At 37.4% G+C, this 24,242-nt stretch overlaps 1 protein-coding gene across 2 annotated transcripts in view; it reads left to right on the top strand.

Annotated features, from left to right (window-relative positions):
* The window catches only part of LOC129768173 (phosphatase and actin regulator 4-like), a 424,364-nt gene that overhangs the window by 166,526 nt on the left and 233,596 nt on the right, over window positions 1–24,242 (top strand). For both annotated transcript variants that reach the window (XM_055769640.1, XM_055769641.1), the window contains exon 6: window positions 9,129–9,710. In XM_055769640.1, coding sequence (XP_055625615.1) covers window positions 9,129–9,710 — 582 coding nt within the window. The remainder of the gene's footprint in view (window positions 1–9,128; window positions 9,711–24,242) is intronic.

Here is a 24,242-nt window from a genome sequence, read left to right as displayed (position 1 = left end):
AAGTCAATGGAAAGCCATTGACGATTAAAATGTGATACTCGATCTTGGCTTAAATCCCAGAGCTATTCGATAATTGATCTTATCATTGGTCGTTATACATTATCCTCTTTCTGTAAATTTTCTAATACTTCTAAAGAAACTGGTCATTATAATATAACATTATTTTCTCGTTCAAGATTTTTTAATCATTAACAAAAATAAAAAAATGTTTCTTTATTACATTGAATGCATATTTGATAGGAAAAGATGAATTTTTTTTTTTTTTCATAGTGCGTTGTTCCACCTAAAAATTCATAACCATTTACGCTTCACACAAACGTAACACGAAGATCAATTTCGTTAGTGCAAACATCGAATGGACTGACAACGCTTATTAGTATTTACCGTTTTGATTCATATTCCGAACAGACTCAAGCTCCGAACACTTCCTTTTGAAAACTATACAGACCAACTTCGATATAACGAACATTTCGCTTCCAAAATTGTACGTTGTTTCGAATGCTACGTTATATCGAAGCATAATAATAAACTCAGATACATAACTCATACAGGGAAACTTCGATATAACGTACCCTCGTTATAACGTACCCTCGATATAACGTCACTCGATATAACGTACATTTTACCTCGATATAACGTACACATTTCCAAAGTGTAAAGGAAAATTTTTTTCAATATTTTTTTTCTGATAAAACAATGAATTATCTGTTTGTGATGCTAAAATAAGTTTTGTACCTTCAATCAATTCCGGAATACAGCTGGTTTTGTGATTCCGGATTCTAAACAGTCCCAGCACAGTCGCATCAACAGTCTGGCCCAATATAAAACGGCCTCGCGCTGAATTGAATGTAACGCCTACAAGAAAGCCAACAGCAGCTCTGCGAATAGGGACTAAGTCATCAGCACCTACTGCCAAGACTATCGCAACTGTACCCAAGCCTGCTGACAAATTCTGGATTTATCTTTCACGGATTGACCCGCAAGTCTCTGAAGAGGACGTTGCCATGTTGGTTCAGGACTGCTTAGTATGCTCAGATACCGTCGTTGCTAAGAAGCTAGTGAAGAAGGAAACCGACCTGACAAAACTTCAGTTTGTGTCATTCAAAATTGGAATCAATCCGAACCTAAAGGACGCGGCAATGGACCCTTCTACCTGGCCAGCTGGAATATTCTTCAGGGAGTTCGAGGATGTTCGTCGTTCCCAGGTTTTTCGGATGCCGAGCACGACAAAACTGCCTCGTCTAGACCCGTTCACTCCATCCGATGCTCGCACACCTCAGTCTACACAACTGTCGAACACGGTAGCCCATTAACAGCTCTACCACCGGAGGATATTGAGGGCCATCGGGCCCTCATTCCAGATAACTCATCACCTCCAGTTGATCCTGTATTCGTCATATACTACCAAAATGTGAGGGGATTACGTACGAAGACCACGGAGCTCCGATTGATGCTCTCGACCTGTGACTACGACGCTCTAGTTCTCACTGAAACGTGGCTTCGTGCGGACATTTCAGATTGTGAGCTATCCTCTGAGTATCAGTTCTTTCGCTGCGACCGTAATCCAATTACCAGCCAATTTTCCAGAGGAGGTGGTGTACTTATCGCGGTAAAATCCAACTACTCGTGTGCTGTAGTATCGCTTGAGGACCGTGGCCATCTCGAGCAAGTGGCTGTGCGCATTAGTCTGCTGTACAGAACACTATACATCGCAGCTATCTATTTGCGCCCCCTCTCCAGTCCGGCTCTCTACACGTCTCATACCAACGCGCTACAGACGATCATGGATGGATGTTCGAGTAAAGATGTAATCTTGGCACTAGGCGACTACAACCTCCCGCTTTTGAGTTGGGTCTTCGATGAGGACATGAACGGCTACTTACCATCTAACGCATCTACGGAACAGGAACTGGCACTTACTGAACCGATGCTAAGTTTGGGATTAACTCAAGTGAATTCGCTTCCAAATTCGAACGGCAGACTTCTCGACTTGGCGTTCATAAGTGAACCGGACATCGCGAATCTTCTAGAGCCTGCGGTCCCGTTATTGGCAGTCGATGAACATCACAAGCCCTTTGTTTTAAACATGGACGCCCTCTACAGTCCGGCCAACTTCTCTGACTATGCGTCTCTTCCACCTGAATTGAATTTCAGGTTGTGTAACTTTGACTCGTTGAACAACATACTGTCCTCTATTGACTGGCTTCAACTGCTGGAAGGAGGCTCGGTCGAAGTTATAGCTGAACGTTTCTACGACAAATTGTATGAAGTTCTTTATGCGCAAATTCCCCTCAAACGACAGGTAGTGAAGCCAATTCCGACGCAACCTTGGTGGACCTCTGATTTACGCAACTTTCGGAACGTACTGCGGAAGGCACGCAAACGCTATTTGAGCACAAGATCAACAGAAGATAAAAATAGTCTCAGATTAACAGAAACAAATTACAACGCATTATTGAGGTCCAGGTACGGAGAATATATACAACGAACTCAAGCAAATCTTAAGCGAAACCCATCGGCATTTTGGAATTACGTGAAATCGCATCGCTCAGGCAATCGCATCCCGGATACAATGGAGTTCGATGGAATCACTGCCAGCTCTCCTGGCGATGTCGCTAATCTGTTTGCGAGCTTCTTCCAGACAGTGTACAATTCAACTTCACCGCCTCTGCAGGGTGCAAGCTTCGATCGCATACAGGAGCACAATCTGAATATGCCAACGTTCAATTTCTCTCCGGATGAAGTCTTGAAAGCCTTGCGTGATCTAGATGCATCAAAAGGGCCTGGAGTCGATGACATTCCTCCATCTCTGCTGAAACACTGTGCTCACTCACTCGCTTTTCCCGTCTCTTGCATATTCAACCGCTCGTTGAGGGAAAGAATTTTTCCCACCGTTTGGAAAAAGGCCTCAATAGTACCAATTCACAAAGCGGGTAATCGGAATCACGTGAAGAACTACCGTGGAATATACTTCTCTGCTGCTTCAGTAAAGTCTTCGAAAAGTTAGTGCACAACGCTTTGCACAATGTGGTGCATCCACTCATATCGGAGTTCCAGCATGGTTTCGTCCAGCATCGGTCCACAACAACGAATCTGCTTTGCTACACAAATACATTGTTTCGTGAAGTCGAAGCTCGTCGGCAGGTCGACTCCATCTACGTCGATTTTTCAAAAGCTTTCGACACCGTGCCGCACATGTATGCATGTAAAAAATTCAGCGCTATGGGATTTCCAAGTTGGGTGGTTGATTGGACCTTTTCCTACTTGACCGGTCGCCAATCCTTCGTGACGATCAATGCGGCTCACTCAGTAATCTTCTCAACTACTTCAGGAGTTCCGCAAGGAAGCGTGCTAGGGCCAATGTTATTTGTTCTGTTCGTCAACGACCTGTGCCCCCGTATTTCATCATACAAACAAATGTTCGCTGATGACCTGAAAATGTATCGAGTAGTCAGGACAACGCTCGACTGCCTCGTACTCCAAAAAGACATTGACGAAACGTTATTGTGGTGCAACGTAAACGGCTTGAGAGTAAACGTGAAAAAATGCAAGGTGATTTCATTCACCCGTAGGATCGCCGCCGTAAAACATCAGTACCACATTGGGTCTGTGCCACTGGAACGTGTTTATACAATATGCGATCTTGGAGTTACTATTGACTCCAAGTTGAGATTCAACGAACATGTTGCGCTTATCACTGCTAAGGCTTATACGATACTTGGATTCATACGACGATCTACATGTCAGTTCACCGACATCTACGCCCAAAAAACTTTGTTTTGCGCTTTAGTCCGAAGCATCCTGGAATACGCTGCACCTGTGTGGGCACCTTACCACACATCGCTGATCATCAGAATCGAATGCATTCAGAAGTGTTTCATTCGATTTGCCTTGCGGAATCTCCCTTGGAACGACCCCTCTAACCTGCCCGATTATTCCGCACGCTGTATGTTGATCGGTATGGAAACACTACGTGCGAGGTGCACTCACATTCTGCAACTGATGATCTTCGACCTACTGCGCAACAACATCGACTGTCCCCAACTCTTAGAAAATGTTCCTTTTCACGTTCCTTCGGCTTCAACAATCCATTGGACTCATGCCTACGTGTATTCAATGAAATCAGTGCTCACTTTGATTTTACGACTAGCAAACCTACTTTTAAAAATAGTATTAAAAATATTAGATAGAGTAGTCTGTGCGAGTTTTATCGAAGACGAAACAACAAATAAATAAACAAATGAATTAAGCTTTAATCAACAGTACGAAGGTAAACATCATGAGAAAGGCTGGCTTCGTCTTCTGATTGAAGTTATTAATTAACTAACTTAATTAATTAAAAAACAGCAACACACTAATGCATTATAGACTACGTTTGTGAGTACTTTATTATGCTTCGATATAACGTACAATTCGATACAACGTACAATGTTGAAAGTGAAATGTACGTTATATCGAAGTTTACCTGTATTACTTTATTGTGATGCTGTTTGGGTAGAGTTATTAAATAATGATGACAAAACCTCACTAGAAGGTGGAGCCAACCTTTCTCATGATGTTTCGCTTCAAACTGTTGATTGAGGTTAAATATACTCGACAAAAAACTATGAATTGGTTATACCTATGATATAACCGCAAGGTTGGCGTAGGACTGCCGTTTGCTTAGTAATCATTTGTGTTTCTTCAATTAGCAATAATCAGAGCTATCTTCTGTGTATTGATTAAACTAGTGAATGAATGAAATAATTTACGAATTCAATTACAAACAAATCCCAATTTAGGTTAATTCATGCATTATGGTAGTAGTTATCGCAGCAAATAGTTATCAACATTTTGCCAAATTATCGAACAGTATGCGTAGAAATTCAGTGAGCTGTCGACATGAAGCGATATCTTTCAATGCCGTCTTGAATAACCGAGCCAAAGCGTTGCATTTGTACCCGCTTTTGTAGACCGTGTTAGCAAATGAGTCCCGGAGTGTAAAAATGCATGGGAGTATGAAAGTACTACCGACTTGCATGTATCTGCAAAGCCGATTTTCCCAACTTCTTGGTTTCGGAATCTGCATTGGGAAAAAAAAAATCGGTTTGCAAAAATGTAAGCAGCCATTTTGCAATGCCGATTTCCCCAGGCTCTGTGGTTTTGAAATCTGTGTTAGGGTAACATTCCGATTTGCAGAAACGCAAGCGAGTACAAAAGTACCCGCTGCTTGGATCTATTCTACATAGTGATCCCCGATAATCGTTCGATTATTCGATTAATCGAATACTTCCTACAGAAATTGATCATTAATCGAACGAATACTGCACAACTAAATAATCGAAGCGAACGAATAATTTATGTCGATTAATCGATTCAAACCCAGAGAGAGAGAAACGTACTGCCGCTTCAGTTTTATCATGAAAATCAATCATTATCTTTGACGCTCCCCTAAGTTCGTAAAAGAAGCTCAATTCCTTCAACGCGAATTGAGTTTCGTTTACGACTTTAGGGGAGCGTAAAAGATAATAATTGATTTTCAGGCGGAATGAACACTTTTTTGATTCCATATGGCTTTCTAGCAAATGCGAAATATTAGTCTAATTATTTCTCTCAGTGTGTCGATTAATCGATTATTTGGGGCGATTAATCGTTTCGAATAATAAACTGCTGAAAACTATTCGATTAGCTGATGAATGATTAATTTCTAAATTCGGGGATCACTAATTCTACAATGCCGATTTTCCCATGCTCTATGGTTTTGAAGTCTGTGTTAGGGAAACATCCATTCATTTCAGCGATCGTACCTCAATCGTTGCGCAATCACAACTGAGTGGATTTCTGAGCGGCGCTCGCTTATATACCGATTGGTGATTTCAATAGCCTGTTGTGAAACTGATTTTAAGGCTATTGAAACAAGTTTTCGGATCATAAAGTAACAAGTATATAACGCGTAGACATTTTATATTTCGAATGAAGTGTTTATCATACTATTTCGTTCAGTTGATTAGGAGCTATTAACGCTCAAAATCTCGGTCTCCGGCGTAACGCTTCCGTTTTCGAAACATTGATTTTACACCCCGGTATAGGAATGAAAGACCCAGTCCTGCGTCAAAAAAATTAGAGGAACAGAGTGCGAGAGTGCGAAGTCAGAAGTTTTAAGTGATTTTTAACATGCTGCAACTTCGTGAAAAATCAACGCATATCGATGGAATGTACATCATTTTGAAACTACAACTTTCAAGTATTAGAATATTTTACGTACATATTTTTATCTTTGAGTGTGGGTAGGTATAGTGGGCAACAATATCGGTAAGAAATGGAGAATCGATTTTTCCGTTTTTTTTTCTGGACCAACACTGCTAGCCAACTCAACAGCAAATCCAATTACCCTTATCAGCTAGCTTTCATTTGGTTCCTGGAACGTTCCTGTAGGACCTTCCCATACAGAGATATTTGAGTTTGAATGAAAAATTACCCCTTCGTCTTTGATGATAAGTTATTCAATAAACAACCGTCACACCGCAAATTGAAAGGCAGTTTTTAAAACTGCAATAAATTCTTAAATTTGTTAATTTGATAAAAAAAACTTATTTAAATTTATTGCTTCGATTTCAAAAAAGTGCCAAAAACAGGATTTTTACAGTGCTTTACAAAATCTACTGTAATTCTACAAATATCGCAGTAAGTTCTAATTTTTGCAGACAAGTTTTTAGCCTAATGTATTCCTTAAACATCTGTGAACGTTTCATATTGATACGTTCAACCGTTTTCTCTAGCCGATTTTTCAAGTTTGGAGTAAATTAGAGGAGCATTTAATCGCAAATCGTACCAGAAGTACAAAATCCTATACGACTCTGAGAACGAACGATTCGTAACTGAGAGTAAAGTTGTATAGAGTATTCATGTAACTTTCGTTCAGAATTAGAAACTATTTTTTTAAATGCATTTCATTTTTTAGAATAATTTTCTTTAAGCGCATTTTTTATATTTTTTCATGAAAGATTAAATTATTCCCTATATTTCATTCTATGACTAAAAGGTCTTAAAGTTTTCAAGTTATTTGTTTCGAAAAAAGCTAAAAATAACTTGAAATTTAAAAAAAAAATCCAACTTAAATCCTATAAGAACTACATAATTTTGGCCAGACATTGAAATGTAGGAAATTGTTCAAGATTTCACTAAAAAAAATGCAAATCCATTAAAAAAAAAATCAAAATTATTTTCAAAATTAAAATTTGTTTCTCTCAAAAACATTGATACGAGGGTCGTTCAAAAAATAAGTTTCAGTGCCTCAGAAATCGCGGAAAAATTAAGTTAAGACATCGAATCGTTGACCGCCGAACGCCTGTTTCATCACCGGGAATAGGGTTCTTGCTAGAGCATGTGTTGGGCACACAGTGTTTGTTTACATTCGTAGTTTCTATGCAGCAGAAGCGGATTCATTATCAATCGGCGTTCTGATTTAAATATAGTTGCGGTCTTTCTACTAGCGCGAAATATTTCATAGAACTAACATGAACTTTGTGAAACACTTAGGCAAGCCATTTCACGAACAAGTGCTTTTGTGTGACGTATATTATTTAATTTACTAGCATCTATTTCGCGATGTTCATTGAGCGACTTTCCCACTAGATTTGAATCGAAAAATTGGCAGGAAAGGATTATCAACATGTTCGGACCTAGATTAAAGTCACAAAGGCTCGAGCTCACGTTCGGATGCTTTCTTGTATTTTCCATGAATTAGCTAATTGATGGATTTTCTCATTTTCCAATCAATTTTCTTATAAACATTTTTCAATTTTCGCAGAGCATTCTGGTACCCGGAAATCGTCATTGGGGGTTGGGTGATTTTTCTGGCAGAATGTGTCCTTAGTTTCAACATAATGAACCGCATGTCGGAACTAACCACCGATTAAGAATGTTCAATATAGTCTACTTTTTCGCAAAACCTACATTCCAGGACAAAAAGTACAAAACCTACATGGGAACATATTCACCTAATCCGGCTATACAATCGCAATGTGCAGTTTGCATTGTTTCTGTGCAACTTATTGAATAATCATTCTGCTTCCATTGATATGGATCATAGTCATAACAGAAATGGAACACTCCTTTCGTCAATAAACCTGGCCTTTTGTTCTTAATCGGTCCAAAACTTCACAATAGTATGGTGATGAAACAGGCGTTCGGCGGTCTACGATTCGATAACACTGAAGAAATTCGTGACGAAGTTACATTGTACTTCAAAAAGTTTAACGCTACGCACTTCGCGCCGGAATAGAAAAACTCGTGCCACGGTATGAAAAATGCCTCGAACGTTACGGTGATTATGTAGAAAAATAGAAAATAAAACGTAGATTACGAAAACCATCTTGTTTTTTGTCCTAACTTAATTTTTCCGCGATTTCTGAGGCACTGAAACTTATTTTTTGAAGACCCTCGTACAATTGAATCTCGTGACCGTAATTACCCCTCAACTGTTAAATTTTGTTATTCAATAATATGTATTGCAGTGAGTTCTTCTGAAGCTAATCGAGGACCAGTAAAAATGTTTGCTTCTATCGCTTGCAATCATCCATCATCTAATTTATTCCTTTCGCTATACAAAAATGTTAACTTTTTTTTCGAGCCACGATGAGCTAAATTCAACTGAATTTTATTTACCGAAAATTGTAGGTTTCAACCTTTATAACTAATGAACATTTGCTGATTCAATTATGAACTTCGACTCTGTTCTAGTCGTTTTCAATGCATGAGTTGAAATAATCGCAATCATTTCACATAATTTCACATAAATACTTACGGTAGTACATCATCCAAATTTTCCACACATCCTCAGGGTAAGGAGGGGTGCAGTCGTCGTTTCATATAGTTGTGAAACGGCGTTATCTACGTCACGTAGCGTTAACTCATTCAGACACGAACCATCTTAATGCTTTATGATTTGAACGTTTCTCACTGTGACGCGCGCACTCTAGTTTTGTTTCCGATTTGCTAGCTCTAGTTTGTGTCATACTTCTAGCAACCGCTAGGTTGCACCACAGTCACCATTAGTTTGTGTTACAGTGCGTACACATTTTGCGTTGAGAGCATTATTCAAAAATTTGTGTAGAGTGTGTGCTAATTGCTAAATTTTGTTTTTTCAGACGAGGAACAATACACCATTTACAACTCAGTGAACGGTACCAACCCAACCGTCCTGCCGAGTCTCGCGAACACGTCCGCATCATCGATATCATCAGCAGTAGCAGCACCAAATACTAGCATAAACAACAACGTGCCTTTATCACAATCGGCTCAACAGATTAGCGGTAGCAATGTGCTCAGCAACAGCAACACTAGCAACAACAACAACATCAACAGTAGCAGTAATAGCAATTTGAATGGCCCGCTTAGCCTATCGGCAATCCTATCCGGAGCGATAAGTTCCGTTGGGTCGAACAATCCAACGGGAGGTGGCGGCGGTGGTTGTGGTAACATGGTTGTTGGTGCCAACATGATCAGTGGAGGTACCGCCGGTCAGGCACTGTCCAGTATACTGACCGGGGGCACCAGTATAGGTGGCCCTCAGATGATTCCTGGAGGTGCTGGACTAGCGCATTCGCTATCCGCGCACCAGATCGGTACCGCTCCGCCGCACCATAATCCCATGTCGCAGCACCAGGCTCTCCAGCAGCAGCTGCAGCAGCATTTCGCCAACGTTGCCAACAACTGTAGCAGTAGTTTAGGTAAGTGTTGTTTGTTTTTATCATTAATGCTGGGTTTCAAATTTTCGGGACAGTACGGATGAGTTTACGACGGCATTAACTTTTGTCTGTTATCTTCTCAATTATGAGAAAATCTGGTATCTGTAACTCAAGATGTTGCGCTTTCCGAAGTGTTGTGCAAGAAAAGCACGCGATAAGCATCAGCATATCGAAGTGACGTAGATTAATTTGATTGGAATGAATCACTCGATGCGTAACTGGTAACAGCTCACATTCCTTCTATTATTTATGGACTACAATATTCAAAGCAAACGCATCTTATGCTGTTAAACTGAGTTTCAAAATATCCTCACAATACAATTATTTATGCCATTGACCAAAACATTAGGTCAATGAGCTCGTTTCTCCAATCTTAACCGCCTCTCACGCGAAACCATAATTAAATTAAGTTCACACCTAGGGTTCGCTAGCCGCCACTAACCTTCTTATTTTTTTCCCAACCAGTCCTCGAGCATTTTCTGGAAAAGTGCATTCCTCGCGTCGAAATTCCACACATACAGCATTCTGACATTCACAAAATCGCTCGTGTGCCAACAGCAGCATTGAATCAGTTCCTCCTTCGATACAGTCTCACATTTCCATCAGACATCTATTCGCCACCCACAATCGCCGCCTGGTGGCAAAGTCGTTCGGTTTGGGTGTTTTCGGGGGGAATGGTGAAAATTTTGTTTTCGGTTGCAGAGAAAGGAAAACATCTTATACACATTAACTATCATCGGCACAATCGGCAATCAGTTCATGTTAACATGCTGGAGGTAGGTGCACCACTACCGATTAACTCCGGGAATCGCGTTCACAACTGGAAACAGTGAGGGAATGCTGATTTATTTTATTTACAGTGGGAAAATGTTCGAGAGATTTTTTTTAAATGGCTCTATTTGTAATCGCGCTTTAATTTGTATTATTTAAAAGGTGACAGCTGAAATGTCATGCACCATTGTGAGCCAATGGTAAAAACGCTGCGGATGTAGCTCGGTCGGGACCAAACGCGCCAATCAGTTGTCATAGCGGACAAAACAGTTATGGACAGTAAGTTGTTATTTAATACATTGCTCAATGGCGTTAGTTTTGTAAGCATCCACATTTTCTTAGAGTCTGCGGTGTAATTTTGATTGTTTTTTATCTTTTTGTTCTCAAATCTGAGACGAAAAGATGCACCACATCGGTTTTCATACCGTCAGGTGGAGGGTGCTTGTGTGCATGAATGAATCACACGTAAGAGAATAACGTTCGCGATTCATGCTCTTCGGAGTTCGTGCAATGGCAATAAATTCCCACATATGGCCAGTTTCTGTGTTGTTCTCTCGAGGGCGAGGATGAATCATGAATCAACCATCTTCAGCTGGTTTGATGTATTCTGGATTAATATCTGAAGTGATAAACAAGCGATTGGAACAATCTACCAATATTCTTCAATCAGCCTCAGCTTCGAAGTATTGGTCGGATTCCACTCTTTCGGAACCACAGTAACGCCTTTGTCGGTCAACCACTGTTTGTTCGGTTTTTTTAGTGACAATTTGTCAAGTCGTACCTGAAATTATTATTAGGCAATTATCCTTCTACTGCTCCAGAAAAGACAGTAACCCGTTCTGCGCGGTCATTGGGGGGCACCCTGTTGATCGAACGAATCATACATCTCGTCCGTTTTGTGTTCTATTGTTTAGTGTGTCTTGATTTTATTTGATTTTTCATTTTTTTTTATTTTCGGATTTTTTGCGCCCGTTTTTTTTGCGCGTTGGTTTTTTCCGTTTGTCCGGGTGTTTTTTGTGTCCGATTTTTTTTCGTGTGTCCAGATTTCTATTTGAGTTTCCAAACTTTCGCTTTTCCGATTTTTTGTGTCGTGGTCTAATATCTTAAAGTGTCCAAATATTTTCGTTGTGTCCGGATTTTTCTCGTGTATCCAGATAATTTATCTTGGGTCCAAATTTTTTTGCGCTTGCTCAGATTTTTTTTGCCTGTCTGTTTTCTTCCGGTTTTTTTCGTTTTTTATTTTTCCTTGATTGTCCGGTATTTATTGTGTCCTATTTTTCCGTTTGCTCAGATTTTCTTGAAATTACGGAATTTGAAGCTTTCTACTCTCGCTTCGTTGGGAAGATAAATATTGCGAGTGTGGTTGTGACGAGCGCACATATGATGGGGAAATCTTTTTTACGCGATTCTCTCGAAATTATTTTTTCACGAGATTTGCTCGAATTTTTGCGATTATTTTTGCGCGCACGAATCAGTCGCGTTAAAACAGAATTTAGTGCATCCGCATATTTTCAGGTTTGCTCGGAAGAAAACTTTTGTCCGATTGTTTTAAGGCTTGTCCGGAATCTTTCTTCTGTCGAATTTTGTTTAAATGTTTGTCCGGAATGTTTCTTCTGTCCGAATTTTTTTTGTGTACCAAATATTCTTTAGTGTCCATCCTATTTTTTCAAGTGTCCGGATTTTTCTCGTATGTTCGGACACGCGAGAAAAAAAATACGGACACATATTTTTTTTTCGCGCGATATTTTCTTTTGCGCGCACGGATTAATCGCGTAAAAAAGGATTCAGTGTATCCGGATTTTTTTTTGTATTCATTTTTCTGCGTTTGGATTTTGTTCAGTTTTTCGTGTGTAGAATTTATTTCATTTGTCCGGATGTTTTGTTTCCAAATTTTTATTTCGTAAGTCCAGCCTTTGGTTTTTTGAGTTTTCGAACTTTGTAGGCGTGTTCGAAATTTTTTCTTCTGTTCGGATTTTTTTTCGCGTGTTCAAATATTCTATAGTTTCTAAACTTTTTTTTCCAGTGTCCATATTTTTCTCGTGCGTCCGGTTCATTTTAATTGTGTCCGATTTTTTTTTTGTGTCAGTTATTTTTTTTGTATTCGGTTTTCGGGTTTTTCTTGAGTATTTTTTCGTTCGTTCGGATTTTTATTTCACTTGTCTGATAAAAACCACGTGTCCTTAATTTTTTGTGTGAACATTTTTTTTTGTATTATCAAACTTTTTGTTTTTATGGATTTTTCTCTCCCTTTTTGTTTATGCCCGTTTTATTCTTGCGTCTGGAATTTTCTCGTTGGGTCCTTTTTTTGTTTTCTCATTTTCGTTTTTTTTGTGTCCAAAAGAACTTCGATTGTTTTCGAATGTCCAGATTCCCTTTTTCGATTATTTTTTTGAACATTTGTTTTGACGAGTTTTGATTTTTTTCTTGTATCTCAATTTTTTTTAGTTTATCAGGATTTTTTTCTTTTTCGTCTCAATTTTTTCCGTGTTTTCAAAAAATTTCTGAAATTTTACTAAAAATATTACGCGTGATTCGTGCCATGTGTCAAAATTAACGTTGTATAGTTTAGCTGCCACTTCATTCTGAAGAAAACTTACAAACGAACTACGCTCACAGATAATTGAATTTCAATATAAAAATCAGTGGTCTGTTAGAAATGTGTTACTTTTGTTTTGTCGAAAAATTGTCTCTAGCGATGAAACACATTTTTTTTGTTGAACGGATACGTTAATCAGCAAAATTTCCACATTCGGTTCGATGCGTAGCCACAATCAATACGAGAGCGTAAAATGTACTGTTTGGTACAGTTTATGGCCCGGAGGAGCATACTTCTTTGAAGATAAAGATGAAACCTACGTTACTGTCAATAATGATCGCTGGAAAGTTGGAAATCATTGCACGGATTTCCAATTTTTGATCGCCTAAAATACACGAACTAAATCTGGTTGACATATGGGATTCAACAAGACGTTGGACTAGTGAATTGGCCGCTTAAATCGTGCACTGCGTGACTTTTTTGGACTAGTCTTCGTAGGGGTGCAACTTGCAAACTCTTTTTTTTTATCCCAATAAACCAGCATCAATTCAGGCACTAGCCGATAACATCACGTGTGTTATCTGCGAGTTACCAGCCGATATGGCCGAAAAAATAACTCAAAATGTGACTTCATTGATGAATCACCTAACATATAGTCGTGGACAACAATGAAATAATCTCTTTAAAAATAAATGGGAATAATTAATTTTAACCGCCAATAATTTATTTTATATTTTTTACCGTTTATCAATTTTTCTCTGTAAAATAAAAACCAAGCATTTGGGTGTCCAGATTTTTTTTGTTGTTTTCGTTTTGGTGTCCGATTTTTTTCGCGGTTGTTTTTTTTCTTTCTGGCATCCGGATTTTGTAGGTTGTTCGACTTTTTCCGCTTTTTCGAATTTGTTTTTCGTGTATCCTTTTCGTGCGTCCGATTTTTTTTTCGTTTATCCGGATTTTTGTTTGGTCAGATGTTTTTTTACTCGTACCTGGATTTTCACGGGTGTCTTGTGTCCGTATTTTTTTCGTTTGTCCGGATTATTTTTGTTTGTCCGATTTTTATTCTTGTTTTCGGATTTCGTTTTTTTTTGCGTTGGAGGATGTTTGTTCCGAATTTCGTTCGATTTTTTCCACAATTTCGGATTTGTTTTTCGTTTGTTTTGATTTTCTCTCGTGTGTCTGTTTTTTTTTCGTTTGTCCAGTTTTTTTGTTTGGTCAGTTTTTTGGTTACTTGTATAATTTTTTTTGCGTGCCATTACTTTTTTTTCAACATCTCCGGATCTGTTTTTCATGTGTATCCGTGTTCTTTTTCGTTTGTTCATATTTTTGGTATCGGGTATTTTTTTTCTTGACGCTGTTTTTGTCCGCATGTTCGAATACTTTTCGGTATGTCCGGTTTTTTTTTATGCCCGGATATTTTTAAATTTGTACAGATTATTTTTGTTCGTTCGGTTTTTCATCCGCCCGGTTTTTTCCGTGCGGCTGAATTTGTTTTTTCTGAACATACGTTCTTTTTGTTTTTTTTTCGTTTGTCTTGATTTTTGATTTCGTTTGTAGAACCTTTTTTTCGGGCGTCCGATTTTTGATTGTTTGTCCGGATTATTTTTGCTCGTTCGGTTTTTGGTGTGGCTGGAATAGTTTTTTTTGCTGTTCGGATTTTTTTAGGTTGAACTATTGATAGATTAGATCACAAATGACTTCCTCCTGCTATTTTTCTCATTTTTTTTTCAAACGACAGTTAATGGTTATTTGTGAGTTACTCAACCTTTTTTAGCGTAGAAAGAAAAAAATTTGCATCGTATTGAAATTTCATCAATGTTCAATACATTCTTATCTCTTTTGGAGAGTCGAACATGGCACTATATTATGTAAAACTTGAATCAATTAGGATGGTATTTAAATAAATAAAATATCGAAGAAAGGCTGTTTTGAGATATAACTTGTTTTAATATTACACTCAATTTTTGAGCAGATATTCTAACAGTGTATTTTATATTTTGATTATTTTTCGTGAAAGTTCATTGACTTTCCAACAACTTTGTAAAACATCGTGTTTTAATAAGACTGCTGGATTTCGATCTGCGGTTTTTTGATGAAAAGGTTCCTATGAATTGATATAACCAACTTATACATGTTATTCATTGCCATTGTACGAGAGCAGTCCGATAAGTACTTAGTCTACAAAAAAACTAAAATTTTGGAAAAATGGCGATTTATCTCTCAACGTAGTCTCCTTTTAGTTCGATACACTTGACCCAGCGCTGCCCCAACTTCTTTACTCCATCCAAAATACATTTTCTCGTGGTCTGCAAAGTAGGGCTCCGTGGCGGCGATGACCTCCTCATTCGACTCAAATTTCTACCCGGCGAGTGACTTTTTCAAGTTCGGAAACAAAAAAAAAAGATCGCATGGGGCCAAATCTTGAGAATACGTTGAATGGGGCAGCAGTTCGTAGTGCTTTTCGACCAATTTGGTCGTGACGACGGCAGAATTTCCATTTTTTCCATTTTTCTAAAATCCGCGGATACGTCCGCTTTCACACACGGTCAAAACAAAACTACGTGTCCGATTCGGCTGAAATTTTGACAGTAGTCGTTCACGAGAATGTACTACACGATTATAATTGTCTTGCGATACTGACACCATCGGGCGATGAGGCTAAGTACTTATCGGACCGGCCTCGTGTATTAGGTTGGAGAAAAGGAAAAAGGTATCTCGCGTAATATCGATCATAAAATTTCAAGTTTAGGCTCGTTGTGACATTTCAAATTAAATAAAATTCTTTTGCTGTTTTTTATTTGTTCCATTCAGTTGTGAGTTAAAGGGTGTTAACAATGGAAGTCAACAAAGAGAAAATTTGGTATTTATTATTTGGCCAACAGAACAGGTGTTGTGTTCCAACAGGACTACGCAAGGCCACAGAACCCCGGGAGCTTGGGATGTTTTGATGCATCCACAATAAAGTCCGGACCAGGCTCTAAACGATTACCACCTTTTTCTCGCATTGTTAAACTTCCTTAGTGATAAGAAATTGGTATCAAGAGAAAATTGTAATAATGCCACCTTTAGAATGGCAACAAATTTTACAACAAAACGGTGCATATTTGACCCAAATCAAACAATCCGAAGCATATGAAAAAAAGTCAATCTAATATTTTCCATTCATTTTATTTAGTTTCAACCAACACGAGCATCTTTTTTAAATTTTGTTGGATTTTGTGGGATCCAATGAGAATGAACATTTTGATTACTAAATTATCATGCAAAGTTTAACGATTGTGTATTTTATAATACCAACACAAGCTTTCAACTAAAAACGTAACGAAGTTATCTAACTTTTAATCGAATGAACATTTCACCTAATCGTAGATTCATCTGATCATTGATTCAGTTCCATCCTGTGCCCCGTCCACCCCAATTGCGGTGCTGTGTTTTGTAAGAGATCACCGATAGCAGAGGCATCCATACAATTCGGAGTGATTTATGATCGATTATCCATCGACCTTTACGCACTGTTTCCGATCCAATGCGCGGATCAGCAAAAACCGATAAGAGTGCTTGTTTGTTGCGTACGACTTGGCACTAAAAGTGACCTCACAGAGTGGGTGTGTAGTAATTGTTGTGAAACAGTTCGCTGGCAAATGCTGGCAACGCTGGCATCGCTTCCGAATACACACTACCAACGAAGAAGGGAAAATGTTACTTGGAAATCGCGCCCCAAACAGGGTTGTGGTGGGTGGTTGGTTGGATGGGTGGCGGCCGTGTACACTGTTCCGTAAGGATTCGCACACACAGTGCCGAAGACGTTCCGAGCCGGGCCTGCTGCCTGCTCTGCTCGTGGTGTCAGTATAGGTCAGTGAGTCTCGGTGAGATGGTCGATACTTGGAAGAAGACGACGACGACGACGAGCGTCTCGCGACGGACCCTTTCCGAGACTAATGACCGAGCGTTTTGACTTGTTGAAAAATTCAATGAATTTGCGAGGCCGTCCGTGGTCGTAGTGTTACTGAAACATTCCAGATAAAAACGTCGGCGAAGTACCCCGACGAGGGAGCGAGATAATGTGTGCAAACAATTGAGTAACCAATAATGATTACGTGCTATCAGTGTGAATTTGTACAATGATTTTTTTTTTCGTGTCTTCAAGTGGTGTGTATTATCTATGGGCGAAGGCTGGTGTATGAAAAATAAAGGACAGCCCAACGATGATGGGTGCGAATGATCCTAATCAAAGGGAAGAAAAACTGGAACGGTGGTTCTGCTGGGGGACAGACCACGATTAGCTCGGCGAAAAGTTTTGTTTGTGTTGGTTTTGACACACGCTTTGTTTTTGATCGATGACTTTAGTCTGCTATCGGACGGAACCGGAGGAAGGCCTCGTGCAATCCTCCTTCCCAAACGGGACGACGGTATCGTTAATTGATATTTGAGGGTGAAATATCGGTGTTCGGATACGGCGAGGTGTTCCGAAAGACCGAAAGCCTATCCCGTTGTTATACTTTGAGTGAGTTGAAATTCGTAAACTGTGGTGCTCTTCGGTATTTTGTCTTCCGAAAATTAGCTCCAATTAGGTAATTTAGTCCATACGTGATGTCATCGCCGCACTCTGGAGGCAGCAAATTGGAGCAATTGAACCGAAAGCTGTCGGAAACCAACCAACCAGCGGAAGCGGAAAAAAAGTCATTGAAGTTTGAGTGTTCTTCGAGCTTGCTTTTGTTTTGAAAACAGAAAAGACGTCATCAATCGGTGGTAATCAAAAGTGGGAGAGTCACGTTGAAGTGAAAAGTGAGCCATGAATGGGGACGACGACGTATTCAGTGAGAAAGTGAATCGTTATTTTGTGTGGTGAATAGGAAAGTGAGCAATGCGTCCTGGATTGTGGTTTACATGTTTAGCTGTGCTGCAGGAACAAGTTGTACCGATTTAAAAATCGTTAAAAATGGGTGGTGTGCACTGAATTGGAGTGTCCTAAATGCTGTCTGTTTTTTTCAGACCCATTTTACCCAGCCGACATCGTTATCCGTAATTCACATTTCAGTACGTTTCGAGAAGTTCTTCAGCAACAAAAACTACATTCAACACTGCCAACAGTAATCAGCGCAAATGCTTCAGTTGCTACAATGTATTTTCCCCCTCTTCCCCTTTCATGCTCCTGCTCATACACCCTCCAGAAACGCATCTCGCCCTAGGCTGAAGAAAACATTCTTGAATTGCATTCTTGTGTTCTATTATTCATTACGCATACATGTTGCCGCCGGCTGGGATAATGAAAATTGTCTGCCCCACTCACACATGCACTCGCGGCAATCGGTGCGATGTGTGCGAGACAACACCAGTTGTCAGCAGCGTGGAAAAGTCGTTGTGAGCGATTTTCCGTTTTTCCGTGTTGTCCCCACTAATGCTGTCGCTGTTCGACATTTGAATGTTTGGGGGGTGTGCGTGCGCGGGCCTCGCTGTGTTGTCAGATATTTTCCAAACAAAAACTTTTACTCGGAAATTTTTGTTTGAATAGAAAAATAGTCCAAGAATGAGTTTAGGCAAATTAATACAGCTTTTTTGGGAAAATATACATTGAAGATAAATTGAAAATTAAAACTAAATTTCGAGGACCCAAAATCTTCAGTGCCTGGAAGTTCCACGTGGAAAATAATGCAAGATTTCAAACGCTTACGCTTAGGAAATGATCGTCCATAATAGATCACAAAGTTTTTTGTTTACATCAATTGATTGGAAATATTTCTACATATCCATCATAATAAAGAAAACTGCATATACAGCCAATCCATGTCAAACCGATATAGATTTTCGTGAAAAGTGGTAGTTTTGTTCTTTATTGCAAATCATGTAAACCGTATTTTTTGATTTTTTCATTTCCATTTTAGGGTTGTTCGAAAATTGTACTTTGTACATTTGTACAAAGGATTGTACTTATTCTCTATTTTTTTTAGCTATTTTTGATTGTATTTATTTCCTACTAGCTAACCCGGCAAACTTCGTCCCGCCCATTTACTTGATTAATTCTCGAGTAATGCAGAAATTTGTGTTTTATTTGTATGGCAGTCACCCTTAAGAGAGGGGGGAGGGGTATCTAACCACCATAGAAACATTCATTGCACCCTAAAGTTTCCATATGCCTAATTTGGTTTAATTTGCTTGATTAATTCTCGGGTAATGCAAAAATTTGAGTTTCATTTGTACGGCAGCCTCCTCTAAGAGAGGGGGAAGGAGTATCTTAACACCATAGAAACATTTATTGCATCCTAAAACCTCCACATGCCAAATTTGGTTTCATTTGCTTGATCAATTCTCGAGTAATGCAGAAATTTGTGTTTCATTTGTATGGCAGCCCCCCCTTTGAGTGGGGGAAGGACTGTCTAACCATCATAGAAACATTTATTGCACCCTAAAACTTTCACATGCCAACTTTGGTTTCGTTTGATTGATTAATTTCCGAGTAATGCAAAAAATTGTGTTTCATTTGTATGGCAGCCCCCTCTAAGAGAGGGGGAAGGAGTATCTTATCACCATAGAAACATTTATTGCATCCTAAAACCTCCACATGCCAAATTAGGTTTCATTTGCTTGATTAATTCTCGAGTAATGCAGAAATTTGTGTTTCATTCGTATGACAGCCCCCCCTTTGAGTGGGGGAAGGACTGTCTAACCATCATAGAAACATTTATTGCACCCTAAAACTTTCACATGGCAACTTTGATTTCGTTTGCTAGGTTAATTTCCGAGTAATGCAGAAATATATATATATATATATATATATATATATATATATATATATATATATATATGTATATATATATATATATATATATTTATATATATATATATATATATATATATATATATATATATATATATATATATATATATATATATATATATGTATATATATATATATATATATATTTATATATATATATATATATATATATATATATATATATATATATATATATATATATATATATATATATGTATATATATATATATATATATATTTATATATATATATATATATATATATATATATATATATATATATATATATATATATATATATGTATATATATATATATATATATATATATTTATATATATATATATATATATATATATATATATATATATATATATATATATATATATATATATATATATATATATATATTTCTGAGTTATGATTTTTGAAAATTAACTGATGACCCAAAAAATCTATTTTTAAATGCTGTAGCTTCGTGAAAAATCAACGCATGAAGATGGAATATACCTCATTTTGAAGCTATAACTTTTTCATGAGTTTTTGGGTGTGCAATGTGTGAATATGTGGAGATGCGTAAGTATATGTGTGAGTATCATCACTCCTTTCATAGGTCATACCCACAAACATAAAAATAACGTAACGTAACAAAAACAAAAAACAAATGTTACGAATCCTTCATTTGGAGGGTACTCATAACGTGTCTGGAATGCCAATGTATTTGGTACAGTTTGCGATGAAATGTTGCTCTAATTTACTCCAAACTTTGAAAAATCGGCTAGAAAAAATGGCTGAACGCATCAATATGAAATGTTCACAGGAGTTTAGGGAATACGCTAGGCTAAAGATTTCCCTGCTAATATTATAAATTACTGCAATATTTGCAAAATTACATTTCTAAATATTTCTAAAACACTATAAAAAAACGTGTTTTTGGCACTTTTTTCTTGCGATGCAAAAAATTGAAATAATTTTTCCAGGAATCAAACGATAGCTGGTTGATAGGGTTTATTGGATTTGCTATTCAGTTGGTTGGCAAAAAATTGTGTGATTCTACAAAAAGTTTGAAAAACAGAATGAAGTGATTTTTTTAAAATTTCTTTCCTATACAGATGTGTTATGAAAAAAATCCTCACCTACATGAAAAAAGTATAAAAAATATAGCGCCCTCTTGTCCAAAGCCACGAAAACAATAAAAACGACTACAATCAATAATTACGAAAATAAAATTCCTTTCTTTGCAAGTTCAATATGTTTTAATAAAAGACTAGATCATTGACTTCAATTTGATATGTAAATCATCTAAATCGGTTCAGTGGTTCAAAAGTTATGATTTTTTGAAAAAAGTCATTTTTGGGAAAAAGTGGAAAAAATGATTTTTCGGACTACCCTAAAATTTAAATGGACACCCTAATAAAAAATAAAAAATACGTGTCTAATGTTTTGCGATAAAGAACAAAATTACCTTTTTTGACGAAAATCTGAGAAACACTATATCGGTTTGGCATGGAATGGCTGTTATAACATATATAGTATGAATGATTCTACATAATATGCATTTGAAAACTCTCAATGAACGTAACATTTTTCGTAGAGTGACCCCCCTATATAGAAATCAAATACGTAGTCCTACGTCAAGAAAATAAAAACATTAATTAAAATAAAAAATAATAATTGTAAGTATTTTACTGTTACAGTATCGATACCGTAAACACCTTTCACAATTTCAGCGGCCTGGCTTGCATTTTTGCCTTTATCGAAGAAAAGTGTAAAATGTACATAATTTTCTTCATGTTGATTTCCATTATTAACACCCTTGTAACTCACAACTGAATGGAACAAACAAAAAACAGCGAAGGATTTTTTTTTAGTGTGAAATGTCACCTTTACAACAAGCATAAACTCGAAATTGTATGATCGATATTCTCGATCACTACTGTCAGCTACCAAGAAAATAATGGATTTCTTTTTTCCCAACATAATATTTGTACTAAAGAAATTTGTATTCTCAAATTTCTTATATGTTTATTTCGCTAGCAATAATTTCGTAATACTACGTTGACAATACTGACACAATACTTTTAATTTTTTGAGAAATAATATACACTAAAAATGAAAAATTGAAAATTAACAATCGAATGACTCAAAAGCCATTATTTTCGGATTTTTTTTGTTTTGTACGAGTTTAGAGTCATAAAGTCAAATGATAGAGGTAATTAAAATAAACTTCCTAATAGCATCCGTTTTCGAGATATAGCCTACAAAATTGAACGGTCTACGGAAATTCGCCGATTTTATGAGACAATGTGTCTTGCGAAATGTGTGATATTTTCTTCGCAGATACTCATTTTTTTATGGCGTAAAATTACAAACCAATTGTAGTTCATCGCGAACCTTGTGAAGTGTACGGGAAGGGAAAAATATTTTATAGTAGACTTAGGCAGTGATGTATTGATTTTCCAATGATTATAACGATAGCCTAATCACTGAACTCACTTCACTTCGAAATTTTCTATTACAACGAATATTGTAGGTGGTGGTAGAAATTACTGCGGAACAAAATTTCATCTTCAGTTTCTCGCCGATGCACACAGCTCTCACCGCTGAAAAAAGAACCTCCACATCCGGTTTGGAGTTCGCTGTACTTTGACGTCACTTTCAACCGGGAAAAAAACACGAATTCGCGGAAATTGAAGGATCGATCGGAAAAGAAGAAAAAAGGTTTTAATTCGTAAAAGCCACTAGCCAAGTACAACTTGTTTCTTGATATTTTTTTTCTAAAATAATCCTTTTCAGAACGATTTTTAGTTTTTGAAATACATCTTTTCTGTTCTTCTTTTTTCTGAATTCCATTTTTTCGTCGTTTCTTCTGAAACTCTCAATGATTATCGGTGCTTGAGGTTAGCATAGAAAAACTATTTTCCGTTCTAAGATGCCATTTAATTCTGAAATCCCGCCTGTCTTTGTCTTTCGGGCAGATGTTCATGAATAAACAAACACCCTTCATCATCTGTCGACATAGGCTTGTACGGCACCCAATTCCTCTGGTACTGGATCTTTTCTAGAGATCTGAGGCATTTCGGTTTGTCGTGTGAACCGAAATGAGAGTGCTGAATATTCTTGATCAAGTAATATTTAAACCATCTACGAATAATGATTATTATGCTGTTGACAGCTGGATGCGTAGATGCTGTCTGAAAATCTGTTCCTTACTGGTGGTATCGGTTCTGAAGTAACGGGGTGTCGTAGAACAAATTCCAATGAATATTTTGAAACTTTAGGACAATACTTGAAGTGTTACATAGGGGTTTTTGAAAATTCGAAAAATTGCCAAATTGGTGGCAATTTTTGTTAAAAATGGATTATTTTCCATTTTCCACGCTGTTCAGAAGCTCATAAAAAATCGAAAAAAATTAGATATCAAAAAACGGCTATGTAACGCTTTAGATAATCTATTTTTACATGCTGATAAAAAATTTCAGCCAAATCGGACGAGTAGATCCTGAGATATTGACATCACCAGTTGAAAGAAACATGGTTTCGAGAAAAACACGTTTCACAATTCGTACAGCAATACAATGTTTTTTGAGTTGACTTCATACTGTTGGCTATAACTTTCCAACGAAATCAAATGTCGAAAAAACCTATGCCCTCAGTAATGTGGTTCTACACATTTCTGAGGGCATAAGCAAAAAACAAAAATTCGATTTTTTTGATTTTCTAGATCGGGGTCTCTCCTTAATCAAGTTCCGTTTGAAAATTCGAAGGTCACTTTTTCCCATACATCTATTAGTAGTCTAGTGACCATGAAAACACGATTTTTTGCTCCATCTTTTATATTTGAAATTCTACATCAAAACTATCTTCGAACGACTTTTGGAGCTTATTAAAACAAACATTTTTCTATGCAGAACTTGACAATATCTTAATCCTTGTCAAAGTTAATGGTATTTTAACCCAAAAACTCATGATTTCAAATTTAGTTTACTGAAATACAAAAAATAACACAGTTTTGAATATTATGTAGAGTAAAATACGGCTTTTCAAATGCCACAAATAAACATATTTTATGATTGCCCCATAAATAACGAGAAACGAATAAATAGGGCGTATATTTATATCAATAACTTTGAGTAAGTTCTGCATCGCAAAATGTTTGTCTTAGTAAGCTCTAAAGGTCTTTCTAAGACAGTTTGCATGTAGAATTTTAAATTTAAAAGTTAGAGCTAAAAAACAATGGCTCATACCTATGATATAACCGCAAGGTTGAGGCAGGACTGCCATTGGCTTCGTCATTTGTAATCAATCGACGTTATCGCACCAAATGGTTATCAACATTTTCCCTAATCATCAAACGGTATGCGTAGAAGTTCAATGAGCTGACAACATGAAAAGATATCTTCCAATGCAGTATTAAATAATCGAGCCAAAACGTTGT

This window comes from Toxorhynchites rutilus, chromosome 2 (genome assembly GCF_029784135.1).
Source record: "Toxorhynchites rutilus septentrionalis strain SRP chromosome 2, ASM2978413v1, whole genome shotgun sequence".
Taxonomy (NCBI): domain Eukaryota; kingdom Metazoa; phylum Arthropoda; class Insecta; order Diptera; family Culicidae; genus Toxorhynchites; species Toxorhynchites rutilus.
The sequence above is the reverse complement of the archived record's forward strand: the minus strand, read 5'-3'. Positions and strand labels throughout refer to the sequence as shown.